This window comes from Mastigoproctus giganteus, chromosome 1 (assembly GCF_048544385.1).
Source record: "Mastigoproctus giganteus isolate SK-2022 chromosome 1, ASM4854438v1, whole genome shotgun sequence".
Taxonomy (NCBI): domain Eukaryota; kingdom Metazoa; phylum Arthropoda; class Arachnida; order Uropygi; family Thelyphonidae; genus Mastigoproctus; species Mastigoproctus giganteus.
Window position 1 is genome coordinate 9,863,898 of NC_143575.1, and position 12,306 is coordinate 9,876,203.

General features: G+C 37.8%; 1 protein-coding gene across 1 annotated transcript in view; it reads left to right on the forward strand.

The window, feature by feature from the left end:
• Window positions 1-12,306, forward strand: part of LOC150090543 (ATP-binding cassette sub-family C member 1-like) — a 198,292-nt gene that overhangs the window by 90,368 nt on the left and 95,618 nt on the right. Inside the window, exon 11 of the mRNA XM_090378813.1 lies at window positions 1,428-1,493. Coding sequence (XP_090234939.1) covers window positions 1,428-1,493 — 66 coding nt within the window. The remainder of the gene's footprint in view (window positions 1-1,427; window positions 1,494-12,306) is intronic.

Genomic DNA, 12,306 nt, shown 5'->3' on the forward strand with positions numbered 1-12,306 from the left:
TAATTAAAATTTGTTTGATAAACTAGGTTTTTTTTATTACTTTCGTTTTTGTTCCTAACCTAGTTTATTAAATGAATTTTAATTACGACCCATTTATTTAATCTGTTTTTTCCTAGTGGCACAAGGTTATTACTTCATGCTTTACTTTACATTAAATTTTCCAAGATATCCATTTCTCTGGTTACCAAAAGGTTTCTGCCATGGGTGGCAATGGTTAGCCCAAAGTGACCTAAGTGGTATGCCCCAATCCATAAACATTTTTCTGTAACCAGCTGGTTTATACCAGCTCTGAGCACATCCACGATAACCTCCCATGATCGTCTGCATGATCTTGCTGGCAAATCATAAACAGGAAAACGTTTGATTTGCATCTTGATGGAAATATACAACCACTTCAGTAATACAGACTGGTACTGTAACACCTACATTACATGTGCTTCAACTGGTAAGGCTGCCGTTGCAATAGACGGAACTACTATGCACAGTACTCTCAAGATATCCATTTCTCTGGTTACCAAAAGGTTTCTGCCATGGGTGGAAATACTTAGCCCAAAGTGACCTAAATGGTATACCCCAATCCATGTTTTTCTGTAACCAGCTAGTTTATGCCAGGTCTGAGCACATCCACGATCTCCTCTTCTGACTCCAATTTTATATGTTATGAAACAAATAACATTTTTGCATTGCAAAATCATGACAAATGGATTTTACTACTGTCCGAAATTTAGTAGTTGCCACCAAAGATGTTTCGCATCAAAAATAATAAGTAATGTTAGTCTTCCCTACTGGCAAAGCATCGCTTATTTGAGGTGGTGCAATATCATGGCAACTTGTTGTGAAGGCATTCACAATATGAAATGTAACAAAAATTATGCCATTTCAACTAGTTCAGTGATTTACTACCACCTAAAATGATGCTTTTACACTAATTTGTTCCTCTACTAAATTTTCCCATAGTCTGAAGTTTTCAGCCCTAAACCCATTTTAAAGTTATTTACCTTTAAATTTTCTTATACTGGTATTTTATATTGGACTGTCATTTATTATCATTAAGTGCACATAAACAAATGTAAAGTTTAAGAAGTTAAGTTGGACATATATGTATCCTAAATTGAACATAATGGAGATATTCTTTTATAGCAAAAAATGAAAATTAAAACCTTAATTTTAACACTTTATTTTGGATAGAATTTGATAAATTTCAAATTCAGTTTGGAATACTTAAACTTTAAACAAGTTTAAAAAAAAAACTGGTCTCTTTGTATATAAAAGAATATTATTAAATACTTTCATTAAAGAAATCCCAGAATATTAGTATAAACATAAGAGTTGTTAAACTTTTTTTTTTTTTTGAAAATGGTATTAAAATTTACTAGGCTGTGGTGAAGATATTTTATACATTTTGTTTTTATAAACTTTGCCTTTAGGTGTACAAATTGTTTGAGAGGGATAGCAGACTAAGGAGCACTCGTGACATACTGAGGAAAATAAAGGTAATTTTAAGTTAAACTTTATATCAAAGGTTTTAAGTGGTTCAATTTGTTTAAAATTGAATTTAAATAATTTAATTATTCTTTAATCTATTATTCATCTGTATAGTAGACTAACTTTAATAAAAGCTTTTGCTAAAAATAGATGTAATAGAAATCTTTTTTAATAAAGTTCCTCAATTAATAGAATAAGTGTGTGTGTGTGTGTGTGTGTGTGTGTGTGTGCGTGCACATGCGCATATAGACAATAAGTAAATGATTAAAATGTATCAAGAAAAGGCAGAAGAATAAAAAAATAAATGTAATTAGCTATGCAAATGGTGTATTAATGGCAAAAAATGAAAACAATTTACAAAGGGTAATATAATTTAATAAGAAATGGAAGAGAGGGGGGATATGGAAAAGGAGAAAACACCTTCACAATAGCAGAACAACCAGTAAGATGTGAATCAGAAGGGACAAAAAATGAAAGGACATGAAGTTTACACCAGGAATAAAAATAGTTAGGAATAATTGAGGAAGCAGAATAACATGCATTAAAAGTGAGAGAAGAATACCAGAAAAGTTTAAAAAATATAAACTTGGAACAATACAAATATGAATCAGGAAGCTAAAGTTAAAATATAAAAATGTAGTAAGACCTTATAATAATGTATGCTGTTGGGACAAGAAGTACAACAGGAAAAATAAAATGAAGGAAACTATAGGAAATAACTAATAAAACATTAAGAGAAAATTAAAGGTGAGCAAATTAGAAAATAGCACAGAATCCAATCTATTAATGAGTGGATATATACAGTAGTCCTTAGATTTAATGGACAAATTTCTGTCCTAAAGAATTAAATGGATGGAAGAATTAAATTTATTAGATGGAAGAATTAAATTTATTTTTCTGCTTCCTAAAACTACTTCACTGATACAGTCGATGGATCAGGGTGTAATCGGTGTTTGTAAAAGGTTGTATAAGAAGTTTTTGGAAGAAACAGAAGACAAAGAAGATACAAGAGGCACCAGGACAATAAAGTGTGTTAGTTGTCTGATGGCGCTAGGGGTTCCCCCCCCCCATCTCTGCTTTATATTCTTTGTGAGTGACACAGGCCTCTGTGGAGGCCAGAGATTTAAGTGTGTGGGGAATGGTCTGTTGTGTAGCATTATGTTCTGTTGTTTCTCTGACCATTTAGCCGTTGGGGCTCCTAGTAGGACCTACCATTGGCCACGAGGAGGCAGGTCAGGCACCCAATAGGGCGCCTCCGTAGCCAGGTGGGAAGGAGCAGCAGTGCGTAGCACACGCTTCTTGATTAGACCGGGGTTCGAGCCCGTCACCACCAAATACGGAGGATGCGGAAAGGTCAGGGAATGACCACCGCATATCCCGGAGCAATATGGCCTTAGTTGCTAATGCTCCTAAAATCCAAATAACAACAACAAATAACAGCACCCAATAGATTACTTAAGTACTCTGGCAGGCTCCACCACCTAATTTCCAAGGATTTCAGTGGCAAGGGCTAAAAAAAAAAAGTATACTGGAATTTGGCCAAAAGATTTACAAGAAAATCTGGTTCGCTATTTCAAAAGGGGTCACTCAAGAGCTGGATTTAAGGAATAATTTCGACATTGTTTATTTAGACTTCAGCAAAGCTTTTGACTCAGTCCCAGGTGAGCGGTTGCTTTATAAGCTGGAACAGGTTGGAATCACTGGGAAAATCCTTAGATGGATAGAAGGATGGCTTCAGGGCAGGAGGCAGAGGGTGATAAATGGCTATTCCTCAGATTGGGTTGATGTAAGAAGTGGGGTTCCCCAAGGATCAGTATTAGGACCACTGTTGTTAATTTTCATAAACGACATTGATAAAGGGATGGAGGGCGTGATGTCTAAATTTGCAGATGTTAAAATTGGTAGAGTAGTTAATGATCATTGTCAAGCTGAGCTTCTTCAGAGAGACCTAGATAGACTTCAGGAATGGTCAGAAAAATGGCAGCTATGCTTTAATCCAACAAAGTGTAAGGTATTACACCTGGGAAACAGTAATCCCAAAGTAACTTATTCACTTGGTGGAGTTCAACTAAACCCAGTACTGGAAGAAAGGGACTTGGGTGTTATGATACGGTCAGACATGAAATTCTCTGAGCATTGTAAACAGGTTGCAAGGAAGGCCCATGGTGTCCTATCAATGATCTATCAAACTTTTGCAAGTAGAGATAGGGACGTGATAATCCCATTATATAAGGCTTATGTTAGACCACACTTGGAATACTGTGTTCAAGTATGGAGACCGCACCTAAAGAAAGACATAGAGCTTCTTGAAAGGGTGCAAAGACGGGTAACTCGCCTGGTGAGATCTGCAAAAGGGCATCCTTATGAAGAAAGACTTCGAATATGTGGCTTGCAGAGTTTGGAAACTAGACACCTTAGAGGAGATTTGATTGAGGTGTTTAAGGCTCTGAAAGGCATCAGTAAAATGAATGAGGACGAAATTTTCAAGATTATAAATGATACTAGAATTAGGGGACATAAATTCAAGTTACAGGGGGAAATGTTTAGATTGGACTGCAGGAAGTTTTATTTTAGCCAGTGAGTTATAAATTACTAGAATGAGTTGCCTTCATGGGTGGTAGAGGCTGACAGTTTGGGGAAATTCAAAGGTCATCTGGATAGTACTTTCGGGTAAGGGAAGCACATAGGATGATAAGTTTAATTTCCTTTTTTTTTTTTTTTATTAATTATTATTATTTTTTTTTTATTTTTTTGTTTTTATCATTGTTTTGTTTGGATTTTTTTTTTGTCTGGTGCAGCATAAGCCATAGGCTTTCTTGCACCATGCGGCCATTACTAATACTAATTTGGCAGCATTGTTAAGGGATGTACTCAGTCGGTTTAGTGAGAGAAGGGGGAGACTGAAGACTGTGGGGAAAACATAGAAGAATTAGTGATGATAGAGAATAGTCATCCCCAAAGAGGCCAGTGCAGATGAGCCCTACCAGGCAAAGTATGGGGGCAGGCAGGCAGGGAAGAGAGGAGGCAGAGACCTGTCTCCTCTCCTCCCTGCCTGGGATATGTTAGTTGGCAGTGGGGAACCCACCAGGTGAAGGGGTGGGAGAGACGCTCATTTACTTCATAATCTGCATTCTTACTCTACTTGAATTCTATTTTTATACTTTTCTTATTTTATATTTTTTTCTTTCAAGTTTCATGTGTGTATATGTATATATTGTCTTCTTATTGAAGATTATAATAATGATATCTGGTAAAGTTTACAGTATTAGGTATTTGTCAGTTGTACAGATAAAATACCATTTAATTAAATTGTATGGTATGTGAGTGAGCTGGGTTTGAATACCCAGTTCAGATTGTCAATGGTGTGTTAAATCCAGTAGGAAGTTAAGCTGCCCATCCTGCTCCTGTGGTGGGATATGTTAGTTTGGCAGTGGGGAACCCACCAGGCAAAGGGGTGGGGTAATGCACATTTACTTCATAATCTGCATTCTCACTCTACTTGCATTCTTTATATATATAATTTTTTTTTCTCACACACCAGGGGGATGCAATGACGTGTAATGTAAATTTAAATACTAATTAATTAAAACTAGGGTTAGTGTGTACTTAACTGTAGCATTTATGGTTTGTTCTTTTTCTCACACACATTCATTCTTCTGGCTTTCATTTCATTTATTCAACTCTTGCTTTCTGCACTGCACTCTCTGGGCACCCCAACTTACTGTTATTCTTCAGTTGTGGTGCAGGCCTGGGGAGAATGCAGTGATTGTGTATGTTGTTAGTATGTATAAAGTAATGTAAGTTATTTTTAACTTTGTATTCTTTCGGCCAATTACATTTGCTCTTCCACTCATTCCCATTCAATCTCTTTCCCTCATGCTAGGTCTGCCAAAACTGCCATTTATTCTCTTTTACCATAATTCCTAGTTCACTGTGCCCAGCCTATTCATTCTATCTTTCATTCTACATTGCATCCCTTTGCTACTGGCTTACTGATATTTTTCAGCTAATCTGCTTCCCTGGCTGCCTGTACATCTCCTTCCCCTATGTGGTTACTTATTTGGCATGGGGCCCCAGGTTCCTACACATGGCAGGGTAGTCCTGGGGAGGTTTGTCATGTCAGGTTTCTGTTGGGGTGCAAAATATTGCTATCCTGACAGTTTTTAAGTCATCATCTGGGTATGGTGGGAAACTTGGGAAATTTTAACTATTGATTATTTAATTGCTAGGGAGCTGAATTGCCATTCTTTAGATAGTTCTGCACATTTTGAATAATTTCTGTGTAAAAGATGTAAAGGCTTTATAATTTTCCTCTTCTGTTATGAACAGATGTTCTTCTCCCCTGGGAAGGGGACCAATCTGTGCTATTAGCTCTGTTCTGGGGAGGTCATATATTTTACATTCATATAGAATGTGTGCCCAGTCTTTGCCACAGGTGCAGTTTAGGTCATCAGTCAGGCCTAAGGAGGTTAGTTTCAGCCTTTAGGGAGCTGTGACCTGTCAATATAAATGTTGCAAAAAGTCCAGGGGCATACTACTTAGGTGGCTTTGGGCTAACAGTTGCCACCTATGGTAGAAATGTTTTGTAACCAGACCTTTGGTTTCCTGCTCCCACTTAGTTTTCCATAGCTCATGGAGCTTTGTGGCTAATTTTTTTTTTTTTTTTTTTTCCATCATTGAAGGTGTTGGTTGTATCAAGGACTATCCCCAGAAATTCTGTGGGTATGCCCTTTTTTTAAATCTATAATATAAACCTCTTCTGGCTACTTCCAGGTAAAGTGGGAGAGCTTCAGCCAGCAACTGTAGCACAGGTGTGCTTACTGTGCGGCATGCTCTGGTAATAGCGAGTAGTATTGTCCTTTGTATTGATTCTAATTTATTCCTATTTCTTAGTAGGGCCGAGCAGGTGAACCGCACACCAGCTCCATAGGTGATAACAGGTGGGAATATTGTATGATATGATTGCCAGGGTCTTTCTTTTGAACCCCCAGTCGAGGCACCTGGACAATGCAAAATTTACATGCATACAACATCAGATCTGCTATCTTCAACTTAGCAGCTGTGTGGAAAGATATGAAGATACCATGGCCAATGCTTAGAAGAGGTTCTACGATGTAGAACCTGAATTGGACTTTGAGGGAGTTGAGTCGTCTAATTTTTGGTTCCCTCTTTTGAGGGCTGGTAACAAAAATTCAACCAAGAATGATGTGGAACAGTGGCATTGAAAATAATGGTGATCAGGCTATCAAATTTTTTTTCTGAGGGAGAGATTGCAGAAAATCGTTATGTAGAAAAAGAAGAATCAGTTGCACCTCATCCTAAATGGTCTGTTATAGGACAGCATATGGATGACATCATACCTTACATTGATTTATCATCAGACCCTGATGTGCTTCCTTATTATGAACATTTTCGAGAATTTCGATCTACAGTAATAAGGAAGCAGCACCAAGGCGACTGAAGCTTGATGATTTATTAAAGACCACTTCATCAACTGGACCTGTTTCACTAGAACCCTCTACCAGCAAGGAATTAACCTCTCCCTCCATATGACAGTTGTTTCTGACTCTGAAAATTGTGATTATTTCAATTAAGTTAATATTGAATATTATGTATCTTTAACTTTTTTTTTTGTTTTTTATTTAGTGAAGTTTAAGAATTTAAGTATTTTCTTTCATTTAAATCCATTTTCTTTCTAAAATGGATTTAAATGAAAAAAACTAATGTTCACATTGAAAACAAGGGGGGGGGAAATAAAGTGGTGGAAACACTTCATTAGTTACATTGTATAGTTTTGATGTATTTTAATTAAAATAGTTTGGTTACTGTTGCAAATTTATTTTCATGTTTTAACAAATCTTTTAGTATAAATTACTCAATGTACATTATAATATTTTATTCACATTAATACATCCTGTACCTTTTTAAGTCAGTTATTAATATGATTTTAAAATACATTAGATTTAAGACTTTCAGCAATAGTGGACACCCCTTCCCCCAATTAGTCCATTAAATCCAATAATTTGTGGGTACTAGTGAGGTTTTTGGGAATTAATTGGATGATTGTTTTTTTTAAGTCAGCATGTTTGGGAGGCAATTAGAGGGAGTAATACTCTTGATCTGATTATCAGTAGCGATTCTTCATGCATTAAGAATCTGCAGATAAAGGAATCACTAGGTGGCAGTGATCAGTGTGCTGAAGTGGGATTTACTCAAAGAGATAACTAATATCAGGGGTAAATGGAAGGGTTTTTGCTTTCGTAAAGGAGACTACAGTGGTCTGAGACCATACTTAAATTCTATATGGTGGGACCAACTGATGTTACCAACAGCAAATTCAAAATGGGAGGCATTCAAAGAATTAAACTTGGAAGCTACTAGGCTTTACATACCAACAAAGAAATATTGTTCAGGGTTTAGGCTTAAATGGATGTCAGATAAACTAATGAGATATGTGGCAGAGAAGAAAAATGCATGGGATATATAGAAATTAATGGGTGATATGGAAGCCTATGATAGATATAAGCTAGTCTGTAAACAAGTCAAAGGAGATTAGGCAGGCAAAGGCAGATTATGAGAAATCTTTGGCAAAGGATGCAAAGAAAAAACAGCAAAGAATTCTTTACCTATGTAAACTCTAGAAGGAAAGAGATGAATCAGATTGGTCCACTGGATATTGATGGTTCAACTGTTGATCCTGCTCAGGTGGCTAACAAACTAAATGAGTATTTTGCATCTACACTCCCACATGAGGAGTTATTCAGGGAGGGGGAATGCCAGAGGTGAATTAAACTCTGGCAATGAGCTAGATGATTTTGTAATAACTGAGAGAAAAGTGGAGGAGAAATTGTTGAAGATGAATATAAAAAAGGAACTTGGGGTGGATGGGATCTATTCTGTTATATTAAAGGAGGCAGCAAAGGAAGTAAGCAAACCCTTACCATAATTATGAGAGCATCCTTGGACTCATGGGAGGTACCCATGGACTGGAGATGTGCAAGTCTGACCCCAATTCACAGAGGATCAAAGGGCAACACATGTAATTATAGGCCTGTTAGTTTAACTTCTGTTCCAAGAAAATTAATGGAGGCACTGTTTAAAGAAGCACTGCAGGATCATCTAGACAAGACTTCAGGGTAAAGGTAAAGAAATTCTGCACGAGAAGCATGCAAAAGTTCGATGAAATTTATGGGTAAAAGTACTTTGCTATAACAGCATTTGAAATTGTTGCTCGCTCAGTGAACGGATGGTGGGTGTTATCGGTCAGGAGTAGAAATTGAATCCTATTGGAGATTGAAACCCTCCTGAAGTGGAGGGGGTAACCTGACCTTTTTTTTTAGAATCACTTGTGGACCATTGGATATATTTTTTATTAAGAAAAAAAAAGGCAAAGGAAGCCCACATGAGAAGCACGGCAAACTTTGAAAAAAAAAAGTTTACCGGTGAAACTAAGTTATGAACTTTTTTTTTTTACGATTCCAGAACTTCCAAAATGCCTCTGTTCATAATTCAATTAGTGATTCTAAAGAAAAAGGGTCAGGTTACCCTCCTCCACTTTGGGAGAGTTTCAAGTGCCCATGGGATTCAACTTCTACTCCAGATCAATAACACCCGCAGTCTGTTTACCGAGCGAGCGAGCAACAATACAAATGCCATTATGGCAAAGTACTTTTATCAGTAAATTTCATTAAACTTTTGCATGCTTCTCATGCAAGCTTTCTTTACCTTAGCCAACTTCAGTTATAGCTCAGACACAGCATGTTTTTGTTAAGTGGAAGTCTTGTCTGACCAATTTGATTGGATACTATGATGTGGTCACAAAGGAACTGGATGCAAGAATAACTTTATCATATATTTGGATCTTAGAAAGGCTTTTTATACTGTTGCACATGGAAGACTGCTGCACAAATTGGAGCAGTGTGGCATTGGAGCAAATTGCTGCTATGGATAAAGGGATGGTTGAGTGGGAGAAGACAGAGTAGTAATCAATGGGCACTGCTCTTTGTGGACTAATGTTATTAGTGGAATCCCTCGGGGTTCCGTGTTGGGTCCATTGTTTTCTATATTTATAAATGATATTGATGATGGTATATCAGGCTTAATGTCCAAGTTTGCAGATGAGATGATGTGAAGGTTGGCAGAGTTGTAAAGGACACTAATGACAGTAGCTGCTGCAACAGGATCTAGAAAAGTTGAGCAGATGGGCTGAGAGGTGGCAAATGAAGTTTAACATTGAGAAATGTGAAGTACTAAATATGGGAAGCAGTAACCCAAGAGTATAGTATCAACTCTGTGGTACTACGCTGACAGTGGTAGAGAATGAAAAGGACCTGGGGGTAATTGTGCAGGCAGATATAAAGTTTTCTGAATAGTGCAGACTGTCTGCAAGAGTAGCTCATGGTGTCTTGTCAATGATTAGCATTAGTAGAGGCATTTGCAAGAAAGCCAGCTTATGGAGCATCAGCCAAAAAAAAAAAAAAAATTAAATGAATAAAAAATAACCACTTCCACTTCACCCCTCTGTTCGTTCGAAATACCTGTCCAGCTGAGCCTTAAACTTATTTAGGCTATCAACTTCCACGACAAGGGATGGAAGTCTATTCCAGCAACCAACCACCTGCTGGCTAAAGGCAAATTTCCACACATCTATCCAACATCCGTCCTTCCTCAATTTGAATTTATGCCCTCTCAGGTGATTATTCTGAGCTAGAGGAAGAATCCCATCGGCATTGAGCATGCTCAAGCCATTCAAAGCCTTATACACCTCTATCAGATCACCTTGCCGATGCCTAGTTTACAGACTCTGTAATTTAATGCTAATTTGCAAAACTTAAGCTCTTTCTTCGTAAGAGCAACCCTTTGTTCCATTCACTAATCTTGTTGCCCTTCTCTGTACTTGTTCCAGCAGCTCTACATCCTTCTTGAAATGAGGCCCCCAGAACTGTATTCAGTACTCAAGGTGTGGCCTGACCAATGCCTTATACAAGGGAATAATCACATCCCTATCCCTGTTAGAAAAATTCCTGTATATCATTGACAAGACACCATGAGCTACTCTTGCAGCTTGTCTGCACTGTGCAGAGAACTTCATATCTGCCTGCACAATTACCCCCAGGTCCTTTTCATTCTCTACCACTGTCAGCATAGTACCACAGAGTTGATACGTTGATCTGGGGTTACTGTTTCCCATATGTAATAATTTACATTTGTCAATGTTAAACTTCATTTGCCACCTCTCAGCCCATCTGCTCAACCTTTCCAGATCCTGTTGCATCAGCATAGCATCAGTAGTGTCCTTAACAACCCTGCCAACCTTTGTATCGTCTGCAAACTTGGACATTAAGCTTGATGTACCATCATCAATATCATTTATAAATACAGAAAACAGTGGACCCAACACTGAACCCTGAGGAACTCCACTAATAACATTAGTCCACGTTGAGCAGTGTCCATTGATTATCACTCTCTGTCTTCTGCCACTCAACCATCCCTTTATCCATAGCAGCAATTTGCCTCCAATGCCACACTGCTCCAATTTGTGCAGCAGTCTTCCATGCACAACAGTATCAAAAGCCTTTCTAAGATCCAAATATATAATATCAAAGTTATTCCCTGCATCCAGTTCTTTTGTAACTACATCATAGTATCCAATGAAATTGGTCAGACAAGACCTGCCCTTAACAAAACCATGCTGTGTCTGAGCTATAACTGAATTTTTGTCTAGATGATCCTGCAGTGCTTCTTTAACCAGTGGCTCCATTAATTTTTCTGGAACTGAAGTTAAACTAACAAGTCTATAATTACTTGTCAGACTTTGATCCTTCTTTGTGAATTGGGGTTACATTTGCACATCTCCAGTCTATGGGTACCTCCCCTGAGTCCAAAGAAGCTCTCATAATTATGGCTAGGGGTTTGCTTACTTCCTTTGCTGCCTCCTTTAATGTAACTGGATAGATCCCATCCACCCCGGGTGCCTTTTTTATGTTTATCCTCAATTTCTCCTCCACCTTCCTCTCAGTTATTAGAAAATCATCTAGCTCACTGCCAATGTTTACTTCACCTATGACATTCCCCTTCCTGAATAACTCCTCATGTGTGAATGTAGATGCAAAATACTCGTTTAGATTGTTAGCCACCTGAGCAGGATCCTCAACTGTTGATCCATCAACATCCAGTGGACCAATCTGATTCATCCCTTTCCTTCTTGAGTTTAAATAGGTAAAGAACTCTTTTCTGTTTTTCTTTGCATCCTTTGCCAAGGATTTCTCATAATCTGCCTTTGCCTGCCTAATCTCCTTTGTGACTTGGTTACAGACCAACTTATATCTATCATAGGCTTCCATATCACCCATTAATTTGTATGTATCCCATGCATTTTTCTTCTCTGCCATATGTCTCAATAGTTCATCTGACAACCATTTAGGCCTGAACCTTGAACAATATTTCTTGGTTGGTATGTAAAGCCTGGTAGCTTCCAAGATTAGTTCCTTGAATGCTTCCCATTTTGAATTTGCTGTTGGTAACATCAGTTGGTCCCACTGTATAGAATTTAAATACTGTCTCAGACCATAGTAGCCTTTACGAAAGCAAAAACCGTTCCCTTTACCTCTGATGGTAGTTTCCTTGAGTAAATCCCACTTCAGCACACTGTGATCACTGCCACCTAGTGGTTCCTCTATCTGCAGATCCTTAATGCATGAAGAATCACTACTGATAATCAGATCAAGAGTATTACTCCCTCTAGTTGCCTCCAGTTGCCTCCCAAACATGCTGGTGTAGAAAACAATCATCCAGTAAATCCACAAAAGCCTTGATAGTGTG